At 37.2% G+C, this 12926-nt stretch overlaps 1 protein-coding gene across 5 annotated transcripts in view; it reads right to left on the bottom strand.

Moving 5' to 3' along the window:
* Window positions 1-12926, bottom strand: part of CAPRIN1 (cell cycle associated protein 1) — a 48848-nt gene that overhangs the window by 11505 nt on the left and 24417 nt on the right. For 3 of the 5 annotated variants that reach the window (XM_020782828.3, XM_020782831.3, XM_072985937.2), the window contains exons 7-12: window positions 11847-11984; window positions 9600-9652; window positions 9429-9515; window positions 6953-7108; window positions 6621-6729; window positions 6166-6227 (exon numbers count right to left, since the gene is read on the bottom strand). In XM_020782828.3, the coding sequence (XP_020638487.3) occupies window positions 6166-6227; window positions 6621-6729; window positions 6953-7108; window positions 9429-9515; window positions 9600-9652; window positions 11847-11984 (605 nt within the window). The remainder of the gene's footprint in view (window positions 1-6165; window positions 6228-6620; window positions 6730-6952; window positions 7109-9428; window positions 9516-9599; window positions 9653-11846; window positions 11985-12926) is intronic. The other 2 variants (XM_020782829.3, XM_078383346.1) reach the window with 1 other exon arrangement.

Here is a 12926-nt window from a genome sequence, read left to right as displayed (position 1 = left end):
CTGAGCCTCATGCTCTGTTGAATGTGAAGCTGTATGGTTTAATTGTGGAAGACACCAATAGGACTGGGTCAAGTTTTAAAATTTACCAGAGGCTCCCATCAAAACCTCTGGGTAAATCCTTATCATGAATTTCATATGGTTTTACTGGTGTTTGTGCTTAGCAACATTCTTCTGTATACTTTAATTGTGTTTAGAAACACTAACAGCTATTCACTGCTCTTAGCACGTACAAACAAATCTGACCTAAAATTTAATTTCACACTGGCTTCCAGCTAAACCAGATGAATAGAACAACAACAAAAAATGTTTAAATGTCATTACATTTACAGGCCTACACATAATTTTATTTTATAGCACAGTCTGACTGTAAGCACCTAAAGACTTTTTTTTAGGTATTTGGGCAATGTTAGGGACATTTATAAGGCCTTTGTAACAAACAGGGTAGATAAAAATCAATCCTTTTTTTACAAAAATCATACCCTCCCTGGACATGGTCAGCAATGCAATAATGGCTTGACAAAGCTGGACAAATTTAGCTTACAACTGTTGCAAACTGCCAGGCATGCCTTATCATTTCTATTTTCCAAATGGTTGGATGGATAATTCAAATTAGAGAAGACACTTTCCTGGCAACCTAAGGTCCTCATCCAGGTTCCAATGGAATGGAGATTACTGTAAGTCTGAGGCAAGGTCAAGTTATTTTAGTGACATGATATTCAATACTTCAAAACTGATTCACTTTCAGCCTAACCTTGAAATTGATAGAAACTTTACAGGGTGACAATAAGGAACATCCATACCCAATAGTACAGTGGTGCCTCGCTTAACGAGCGCACCGTATAACGATGAAATCGCATAGCGATCCGTTTTTTCGGATCGCTAATGCGATCGCTCAACGTTTTTTAAATGGGGAAAAATTCACTTTGCGAAGACCGGTAAGCGTTTCGCTTACCGATCTTCGCAAAACGAACCCCGACGATCAGCTGTTCGGCGGGCAAAATGGCCGCCGGAAGCCGGGAAATGGCCTAAAATGGCCGCGCGCAGCATTTTTGCGCCCTCGTTAAGCGAGGCGAGGGCGCGAAAATGGCTGCCGGCCATCCTGAAGCTTCGCTGAACGGTGAGTATTTGGCCTATTTGGAACGCATTAAACGATGTTTAATGCGTTCCAATGGAAATCGCTGCCCCGTTCAGCGATGCTTCAGCATAGCGAAGGTTAATCCGGAACGGATTAACCTCGCTATGCGAGGCACCACTGTAGTTTTTTAAGGATAGTTTAAAGGAAGCTCACGGATTGACACTCAGATATATTTGATATTACTTAACAGAATCACACCACTGCTACCAAATGTAATGAATTACCAAAAGAGAAAATATTTAGTTTTCTGCCTGGCAGAAATACCTGATGAACTACAATACCTTCATTGACATATAGTGCTACAGAAGTACTTGCTATTACATTATATAGAAATACTCTTCCAAGATTTTTGAATATAATCATATACAGATATGACTGAGCAGAACATTACACAGCATTCATTGCAAAGGCAGACAAGGCTAAGAAGAAAGGGATTTATTCTGTTTAAGAAACATGCAAGATGAGTACCTAATATTTGTACTGCTATGGAATAATGTTATTAAACTCTGTCAGGTCTAATGCATGTAAATTTTATTGGAAATGACCACCCATAGAGGATACAAATAAAAAAGGATGTTTTTGGTTGATTTCACTGGGAAGAACCTGAACATTAATTTCTTTCATATACAATGATTCCACTGCAGGATGAAGTGTTGCTAGATTCTTAAGGACTCTACATTTAAAAAATCTTGACAGTTTGTCCAAATGGCACAGTGTCTGTAAACTGAAATAATTTATTACATATACTATGTAACAAATTAACCCATATTACTCAATGTAGTCAGAAGACCTTGCGTGATGATTTAACCATTCTAAACAGTTATGACTATGTTTGACAATAGAGAGGCAACAGGTTTGTGTAAGATATCACTGTGAAGGTATGAATAGTATACATACAGTAACTGATAGCTGGAATGATTGGCAGATGAGTCATAGAATTTTGAATACAAAGTTGTATGCTGACTGGTTGATGCAAATAGAATGTGATGGGAGGTGGCAGTCATAGAGAAGGGGCTATTTTGAATAGTCAGAGAGAGGCTACACTACTTGAGTTACTGCAAAAAGGCTAAAGAAATTGTGTGATGTGTGGAGTCTATAGAAACAAAGTTTAGAGATAGGATAGCAAATCATAAGAAATATGTATTTCCCTAATAATTGCATTTTGTGTGATCTTGAGAATAACTTTCCCCAACATTTATATTTAAGTATTATTTTTAAAGATATTTAACAACCAGAAACCAAAATGTATAACATCTACTTCAGCTCAGGCAATGCTAAACCAAAACTTGGAGAATTAAAAAAAACTAACGTTAAAAAAAAACCCTTCTCACTTTACAGTTGAATAATATACTGTAAATACCAACTGGACAGGAAGGCACTAATGAGTTCGCATAGAAGAAGGGGCAATTTTGGATAGGTGGCTGTCCTCTGAGCTAATGCCTAACCTAGTGGCACTGAAGAAATAGCTTAGGTTCTCAGGTGAAAGTGCCAAAGAGGTGACTGTGAATAGTTGGGGCGTCTGTAGCTCACGACACAGTGATAATGGTGAAAAGATATGTCTCCTTGGAGATGCACAACCCCAGGATATTGTACTCAGTGATAATCACTGGGCTATCTGGCTACTCTTCCAACAACAATCTGCTTCAAGATTTTACATGAAATCCTCTTGCACACTTTCATCTCTACTAATATTACTGAAAATTAATATTCTGACCGAAAATAAATGCAAACTTTTTCCATCATCATCTTCATGTGTTATTTAGCTGTAGCCTTCATACACAATTTATTTTGAGAGTACAGTATCAACGTACTACCGGGGGTCTAAAAGATCCCTTTAAAGTACTAGATAGAAGTAAAGGCAAATTGGTTTTTACATTGTTCCAGCTTAATAATACCGATAACAATAGATGTTAGAAAATACTGTAAGTGTACCACAGAAACTATAAGATAGCTCAAGAATGTTTTAAAAGCACTACTGGAGTTCGATTTTTTAAAACAAAATTAAAAACATTAAAAATAAAAATGCAGCGTTGCAAGCTACCACTATGAACACATTAATTGTGATACAAAGAAAAAGTCAACTAAAAGCAAAATTACTCTCCTAGTACACAAATTATTTCCCAGATCATCAGATTCTTAATTTATTCCGTAATATGTTTTTCATACATAAAGTCATGGCCAAAAATATTGGCACCCTTCCAATTCTGTCAGAAAATGCAACCCTTCTCTCAGAAAAGTGTTGCACTTGCAAATGTTTTGGTACTCACATGTTCATTTCTTTGCTTTGCGTTGGAACAACATAAAAACACAGGGAAGAAAAGTCAAATCTGATACAATCCCACACAGCAACCCAAAAATGCACTGATCAAAATTATTGGTACCCTGTCTAAATTGTAAGAATCCAGTTAAGATGGAGAAAAGTTGACTCAGCTTTTGTGTTGTGTGTGACACTGACCATGGAGAAAGGAATGAAGTGTAAAGAGTTGACTGTGGATTGGGGAGAAAAATTGTGGAAAAACATTGACAATCTCAAGGACACCACTGCTGACACAAAGGCATAAATGATTACCCAAGAATTTTGGGGTAAAACGTAGTGGCCAGTGTCAGAAAGTTGTGTCTCCACAAGAGATCATGGGTCTTCCAGCAGGACAATGACCCAAAACACACTTCAAAAAGCACTCAGACATGGTTATTTAAAAAGCACTGGAGAGTTCTGAAATGGCCAGTAATGAGTCCAGATCTGAATCCCATAGAACACCTGTGGAGAGATCTCAAAACAGCAGTTGGGAAAAGGCATCCTTCAAATCTGAAAGCCCTGGAGCAAAAGAAGAGTGGTCCAAAATTCTAATAGAGAGGTGAAAGAAACTCATTCCTGGTTACAGGAAGTGATTGATTTCAGTTATTTTTTCCAAAGGGGTGCTACCAAATATTAAGTTAAGGGTGCCAATAATTTTGGCCAGTGCATTTTAGGGACTGCATCAGATTTGACTGTTCTTCTCTGTGTTTTTGTGTTGATCCAATGCAAAGAAATGAACATGTGAGTACCAAAACATTTGCAACTGCGACAATTTTCTGGGAGAAGCCATTTGCAACGGTACCAATATATTTGGCCATGACTATACATAACATTATACAAGAAAATTGGTATAATCACAAAGCAGAGGCACCTTTTCTACAGGCAAGATGCTAAATTATTCTTAATACGTATAAGCTGAATTTTTAAGTTAGACAATAGATTTTTTTAAAAATGAAGATGCCAGAGGAAGAAAGACTAGGTACTGGGCAACAGAGGAAGTATGATTCAATACATATTTTCTAAACCATTTTACATACATTTAGTGAACCCCACAGCTATCACAATGAACTAGAGGAAATAATTTTCTGTGCCAGAAATTTTAGAAACAATGAGTTAGATTCAACCTTGCCCTTTTTTGCACATGGAGAAACTCTATTTAAGAAGGGAACTGGGAATGCAATACAGACTTTCCAAGTTGAGCAATGGATAAAGAAAGTTTCTACATAGTTGTTGTGGGGTTTTCGGGCTCTTTGGCCGTGTTCTGAAGGTTGTTCTTCCTAATGTTTCGCCAGTCTCTGTGGCCGGCATCTTCAGAGGACAGGACTCTGCACAACCCAGAGTGCTGTCCTCTGAAAATGCCGGCCACAGAGACTGGCAAAACGTTAGGAAGAACAACGTTCAGAACATGGCCAAAGAGGCCGAAAACCCCGCAACAACCATTAGATCCTGGCCGTGAAAGCCTTCGCCAATACAGTGGTGCCTCGCTTAACGAGTGCACCGTTTAACAACGAATCCACATAGCGACGCGGTTTTTGCGATCACTAATGCAATCGCATTGCGATGTTTTAGGTGGCAAAACATCGCATCACGATGTTGGGGAAACAGCTGATCGGCGGTTCCAAAATGGCTGCCGGGCGCAGAAAATGGCTGCCCGCAGCGTTTTTGCGCCCTGCCCCCGCTTACCGAGGCGGCAAAAATGGCGGCCGGATGGGGAATCTTCGCTTACCGGTGAGTTTTTCCCCCATAGGAACGCATTAAACGGAGTTTAATGCGTTCCTATGGGGGTTTCCTTTCCGTATAGTGATGGAACGGATTAACGTCGCTATGTGGGGCACCACTGTACGTTTCTACAATTAACCCTTCTTTCTGCAGTTCCCACTACCAACATGAAGTGTTCCAATTAACCTCCCACTAATCCAAATTGGAAAAGAAAATGATAGTGAGAAAAATTGCTGCCCCACCTTTTTCCACCAGCAGCAAAAGAAATCCTCAGAAAAACATACTAAATCCAACTAAACTTGCCTGCAGTCATACTTTCTTATACATATTACTAACTAAATTTAAACGAAGCAGGCAACTTTGATGAGCTTTAGGGCTGTGGGCCAGAAAAGGCCAAAAAATGGCAAAAACATGCAAAATGAAAAAAAGAAAAGCCATTCAACCCCCACCAACACACAAATGGCCCCTTTGGTCCCCAACAGACACTTTTGAGTCTTCAACCTGCCTTACTAATAGAAAAGTCACTATAAACTGGAACTGATTTTCATACAACTAACATACAGTGGAACCTCTACTTAAGAACTTAATCCGTTTTGGAATGGTGTTCTTAAGTTGAAACGTTCTTAAGTTGAAGCAAAATTTCCCCATAGGAATGGACTGAAAACCAATTAATCCATTCTAGCTGTTTTTTTGTTATGTAGAGGTGCATTTGTACATTGAAGCATTAGTTCCCATAGGAACTAATGCAAAGCTGGTTAATACGTACTCTACCACTAGGGGGAGAATTTTTTTTAACCTAAGATGACCTAAGGTTAAAAAAAGAGCAGGAAAGGTTTTTTTTTTCCTGTTCTTATCTTAGATTTCTGTTCTCATGTAGAAGCAAAATTTAGCAAATGGAGCTGTTCTTAAGTTGGATTGTTCTTAAGTAGGGACGTTCTTAAGTAGAGACCCCACTGTATTTAACTGGAGGTAGCAGAAAAGAGCAAGCCAATCATTTGGAGGATTTGGTTCTCACCTGTGTGCCTTCAGACTGTACAGGAACTTGGGTGGGTTGTGCAAGTCTGGATTCAGTATGAACTGGAAATACAGTATTACCCATAATGTTAGGTATTTGAATTACTGCTTTTCCATATCCTTAATAAAAGTTAATATATTTCTACTGCCTCCTATAGCATCCTACCAAAAAAAAAAAAAAAAAACCTAACAACTTGTATGATCAATCTCTTACTATGTCAGATTTTTCATAAAATAGGAAACATTTGCTCTCTGAACTAGATTTACAAGATTCAGGCACTACAATTACAAAGTTGAGAGACTATCCTGAAAGCCCACCTAAAAATCTACAAGTGCTCACATCTTAAAAGCCCACCTGAAAAATCAATTATTTTCATAAAACTATTTAACTGATAACTCCTTGATTAGAACTCTAACTCTTGTTAGAAAATCTGTCCACAGATCTGTATCACTAACCTGGAGGGCAAACCATTTGTGGTATGTCCAAGTTTTGTGCTGGATTCATCGGCTGCGCTGAAACAATAGCAGGATCAAGTGCCTGGTTCTCAAATTCCAGCATGGAGTCCTAGATAATTAAGAAAAAAAAATCAAGAATATTTCAACAGAATGAAAATCCCTTATGATAATTCAGCAGTCAGTGAGGGCAGAATTCTTTGATTCAGATCAATAAAATAAAAAGTTGCCAACATCATCAAGTGGACTGTTGTGGATTTTATTTGTTTGTTCGTGTTAGTTTACTATTATTTACAAAGGCATTTAATCATTGACTTGCACAAGAAATTGCATACCTGCATGAAATTGTAAGGGCCTTGCATCTGTGCCATAAGGTCCTGTACTCGTTGTCTCCTAACAAGAGGATCAGCCTGAGCCACTACATTAAGCGTATGGGCATCTGGAACTGGAGGAGATGTAGTCTGCGGTTGTTGCTGGAGTGAATTTACCACCTACAGCAGAAATAGTCAGTAGTTAAGTCTTTCTATTACAGTTTTCAGTTAATGGCCCAACTATTATGATCTCATCAGCTAAACTAACTTCAACTGTTCTAAAAAAATACACATTTCCCACAAGATCAAGCACTACAGTTTGTAACACTTTACACAGCAAACTTTACACAATTAGAACTTGGAGCATTCTTTCTTATAAAAAGTTTTTTCATATCTGCAAAGCATGGGATTTGAAGTATCTAGACTGCTGAATGTAATAAAAGCTGAATATACCAAAATCTAGCAACTTGCTACTTTTTCAGATATCTGCTAAACACATATATTTGGAATAAATATGTGATAATTATCAAAATGGAATGTAACGTAGAGAAAGCAGAACTTCACTCTAAAGTACTGTTTGGATCTTTCAGCATTTCCACTGTCTATACAGATACATTCTTCCTTGATTATAATGCCAGAGGGATGGTGTCCCCACACATAATAATATAAAACAAGTAAGTTACAGACCTCAAGCAATTCTAGTAACAGAGCTGGCATTTCCTTGACCCAATTTCGCATAATATGCACATACAGACAACTACTTTCTTGCCATTTCTATTCATATTGGCATTCTCATTACATCCTATATTTCTGTAATGCCCCTTCAAGTAATGGGCACAATTGTGAACTACTGTACTAAATAAATGCAACTGTCACTGACTTTAACAGAAACAATCACACCCAGAGTTAGTTGTCATTATTAAAGGCTGGTCACAATCCAATGGTGTGCTTTTACTGCAGGAAGCAAGCAGTGGAGGAAAAGATAAGGGAGAAGTGGGAGAAAACAGTTTCCCAGTTATTCTGAATGCAGTACTTGAATACAGTCCTTTTACTAATCCACATGGATCTAATAAATTCCCTTTTTCATGAACTCAGGACTACTTATGTTTTAGGCAAATATGCTCAAATCTTAATCACAAAGTGGAAAACAGTATCTAAATAAATTCATGTGGTCCTCAACTTTTTATATATTCAAGATGTTCAAGTACACAGTATAATCCTAAATATTTAAGGAATACTAGTGCCATCAACTCTACAAAATAGAAAACGACTCAACAAACATGGTTATCCAAAATTATTGTCAAAGAAACAAGGGGGAAGAGAGGAAAGATGTTGTAGCTTTTTTCAAGTTTAACAATAAGTAATGAATGAGAGTGACATTTGTACTAAATCCTTTTGCCTAAATTTGAATGCGCCTTGCACAGAATCATATACAAACTAAATAAACAATGAAAAGAACACCACTGCATTCAGTAATAAACAATCCAAGCAACGGATCCTTGTGCATCTAAAAAATCTTAAGGACCCAACCTCAAGTTTGTTTATGAAATGGAACTATGTTGTAAAAATAACCAACAAATCATAGGTAGCTTTGAAATACACATGCCAAATGCTTGCATCTTTTAAAAGTACAGTATATGCGAATTCCACATGGAATTCTGCATTTTAGCAATATAATTGATAAACTAGATGAATAAAATACTATAACCCTACTCCAGAGAATCAGCTGGCAGAAATATTGTGTCTTACAAGGGCAGAGACAATAGATCAAATTATAATTCTAAAGTTGGTTTTTAGATGATTGACGAAGTTTTTTTGTGTTTAAGTACCCCAAGAAAGTCTTCAACATAATGCTGCTGAAGCAGAATTACAAATACTTCCTATTTTATTATCTACCTTACTTCCATATAAAGACCAAAAGGCTTCCAATAAGTATTTTATGATTAATGCCATGCAAAGATGTACAAGCATAAGTACATTCAACTAAGTGCTGCACCTAACATATAAAAAGACACTCCAGAATAGTGTCAAATATGGACAATGAAGTATAGATGCAATGACAACTAGCAGAAATTGGACAAGTGACCTGTGTGACCAGAAACATCTTCCAGTCACAAAAGCTGGCCTTGGATTAATAATATTTTCATCCTGCCATGCTGGTTTACTTTTTGGTTTACATGTAGAATTTCAAAGAACATTGTATAATATTATGTTATCAACTGCAAGAAACAATGTCTAACTATCACTGAAAAGCTGATTTTTTTCAAACAGCCTAATTTTGCAATCTTAGACCTTTACATGTATATTACAAAATATTTGCTTATTTCTCTCTACATGCTCATAAAGTAGAATATTATTTTAAAAAATCATTTTCTTCATTAGGACTTATGAGATTCAGCTCAAGCCTGCTAAAAGAGCATTCTATTTAGATTGCAGTTGTATGAGTTATAAGGGAATGAAATGAGATTGCAACTTTACCTAAACATACAGAACACCTTACCTCAACAGTTTCAACTGTCCACTCATCTACCTGTTCCTTCTCACTACTGCTGAACTGAGTCTCTCCCATGAACTGTCTGTTAACATACTAAAATAAAAGTGAGAGAGTAAAACTGTAAGACAGCAGCATTCATTTTAAAAAGACGACTATAATCTTTCCACTGAATAGTACCTCTGTTGATTCAACTTCACCGGGTTCAGTGTATTCTTCCGTTGGCTCTGACTCTATGAGGAAAATACAGTAACTTTAGGTAAAGTTGTATTTAAAAATCTACTGAAATAAACAATTCAATATCTAAATTCCTGATGAAAACATTCAAGCAAAAGAGCCTGGAATAAGTCCACAACTTCTCTGCAGTTCCAAAAATATTTTATTTTTAGTAACAGATGTAAAATTCACAGTCACAAAGTCCAAGTGTTCTCTGAACTATTACAACAACTATTTAGCAGGTATCTGGTTTGAATGTTCAAAAGTAACATTCAAATTCCCAAGTCAAAATTCCAAGCACATTAAGATTTATCCATTAATGAAACCTGACAATAACAATGTCACCTAAATATATATCCACTACAAACTTTATTTGGTCTGTTGGCCTAAAGGTAAGCCAAGAAATCTAACAATTTAGCAAAGTTTCAAGTCTGTAATACAGACATAATCATTTAGTATGTAGTAATGTCTGTTAGACATTAAGAAAAACCAGATTAACACATTTTTGATGTTGCAATCCTCTGCATGTTAACATGGAAGTAACTCATACTGGACAAAGTTGGATGTACAGTCATGGCCAAAAAGATTGACACCCTTGCAATTCCGTCAGAAAATGCAACCCTTTTCTCTGAAAATTGTCACAGTTGCAAATGTTTTGGTACTCACATGTTCATTTCTTTGCATTGGATCAACATAAAAACACAGAGAACAACAGTCAAATCTGATGCAATCCCACACAGCAACCCTAAAATGCACTGGCCAAAATTATTGGCACCCTTAACTTAATATTTGGTAGCACCCCTTTGGAAAAAAATAACTGAAATCAATCACTTCCTGTAACCAGGAATGAGTTTCTTTCACCTCTCTATTGGAATTCTGGACCACTCTTCTTTTGGAAACTGCTCCAGGGCCTTCAGATTTGAAGGATGCCTTTTCCCAACTGCTGTTTTGAGATCTCTCCACAGATCTGGACTCATTACTGGCCATTTCAGAACTCTCCAGTGCTTTTTTAATAACAATGTCTGAGTGCTTTTTGAACTGTGTTTCGGGTCATTGTCCTGCTGGAAGATCCCGGACCACTGGTGGAGATGCAGCTTTCTGACACTGGCCACTATGTAGCACCCCAAAATTCTTGGGTAATCATCAGATTTCATGATACCGTTCACACAGTCAAGGCATCCAGTGCCAGAAGCAGCAAAGCAACCCCAAAACATCTTTGAACCTCCAGCATGTTTGACGATAGGGACTGTGTTCTTTTCTTTGAATGCCTCATTTCTTTTTCTGTAAACAGTGCCATGATGTCCTTTACCAAAAAGCTCTACTTTTGTCTCATCTGTCCACAGTACGTTCTCCCAGAACGATTGTGGTTTTGTCACATAAATTTTGGCTTACTCCAGACTTGCTTTTTTTTATGCCTTTGTGTCAGCAGTGGTGTCCTCCTGGGTCTCCCTTGATTCAGATGGTGATGGATAGTGCCAGCTGACACTGTTGTACCCTGTGTCTGCAGATCAGTTTGAATCTGTTTGGAAGTTAATCTGGGTTCTGTATCTATTCAGACATCCCTTTGTTGTAATTTTTCAGTAATTTTGCTCTTCCGTCCATATCCAGGAAGGTTAGCTACAATGCCATGGGCTGTAAAGTACTTGATGATATTGCAGTGGACACAGGAACATTAAGATCTCTGGAGATGGACTTGTAGCCTTGAAATTGTCAATGTTTTTACACAATTTTTTCTCCCCAATCCAGTCAACTCTTTACACTTCATTCTTTTCTCCATGCTCAGTGTCACACACAACACAAAGGCTGAGTCAACTTTTCTCCATCTTAACTGGTTGCAAGTGTGAGTATTATACTGCCCACACCTCTTACTTGTGACGGTGTGTCTAAATACAAATTAAAGGACCGTCACATGCTTGAAAAGCAATTATTTCTTACAATTTAGACAGGGTACCAATAATTTTGGTCAGTGTATTTTTGGGTTGCTGTGTGGGATTGTATCAGATTTGACTTTTCTTCTCTGTGTTTTTATGTTGTTCCAATGCAAAGCAAAGAAATGAACATGTGAGTACCAAAACATTTGCAAGTGCAACACTCTTCTGAGAGAAGGGTTGCATTTTCTGACAGAATTGCAAGGGTGCCAATATTTTTGACCATGACTGTACTTCACAATTAACATGCGCACAACTGAGCTGAGAATATATTTTCAGTTACCAGCTTCTACAACAGGATCTTCGACTGCTGGTGTTGGTGCTGCCTCCTCTTCTTCACACAATCCATTCTGATGGTTGTGAGTGCTATCAAAGTAATTTGTTTGAAGAATGCGTTCAATGAGCTCTCTTAGGGCTTTGTCTGTAAACAGTAAGAAACAAAAAACTATTTTACCTATGAAATGTTTTTGATTCTCCCTCACTTTTTCTTAATGTTTGCAACTTTTCTATTACTCTACCGTGTTTCCCCAAAAATAAGACAGGGTCTTACATTAATTTTTGCTTCAAAGAACACATTAGGGATTATTTTCAGGTGATAGTTTATTTTTTTTCATATACAACAATCTACATTTATTCAAATATAGTCACATCATCATCTTCTGGTTGCTTCACAATGGTGTAGGATGGGGTTTCACTTAACTCGGGTTTATTTTGGGGGTTGGGCTTACATTACGAACATCCTGAAAAATTAGGACTTATTTTCAGATTATGTCTTATTTTCAGGGAAACAGGATACACTTAAATTCCTAAAATAAACCCATATTAACAATATATGTACAATTTACAATTGTGCCAAAAAATAAGTAATATTTGTTTGTAAATCCAAACTGCGGATTAATCTCATCATACCCACAGATATATGACATATGACTATAAGAAAACTCCAGCTGCATCACACCAAAGTATTATTCAGACCTTCATTCTAGTAAGCCCACAAGCACATCACTGCACCCTCCATTCATAATTCCCTGTACATACACACACAAACATAAAAGCAAGCTCATAGGTCTTGGATACAGCACATAACCCATTTTGTGGCAATTACCGGTAATTCAACAGTTCAATTCATCATTCAGCTCTAGAGATCATATTAGATTCTAATAGTTTCTGCTTGCTATGACTGAAGGTATACACCTCTATGTTTCCTCTTACTAGCCTTTTTTAGCAATCTAAAGAGCCCCAAATGTTGCAAACATCTCTCACAGGCAAACTCCTCCAGTCCTTTAATAATTTTGGTTCCCCTTTTTTGAAAACGGTACAGTATTCTCAAACTGTGAATAGTATTACATAAGCATACCACATA

The sequence above is a fragment of the Pogona vitticeps genome, chromosome 1, assembly GCF_051106095.1.
Source record: "Pogona vitticeps strain Pit_001003342236 chromosome 1, PviZW2.1, whole genome shotgun sequence".
In the NCBI taxonomy this organism is placed as follows: domain Eukaryota; kingdom Metazoa; phylum Chordata; class Lepidosauria; order Squamata; family Agamidae; genus Pogona; species Pogona vitticeps.
The sequence above is the reverse complement of the archived record's forward strand: the minus strand, read 5'-3'. Positions and strand labels throughout refer to the sequence as shown.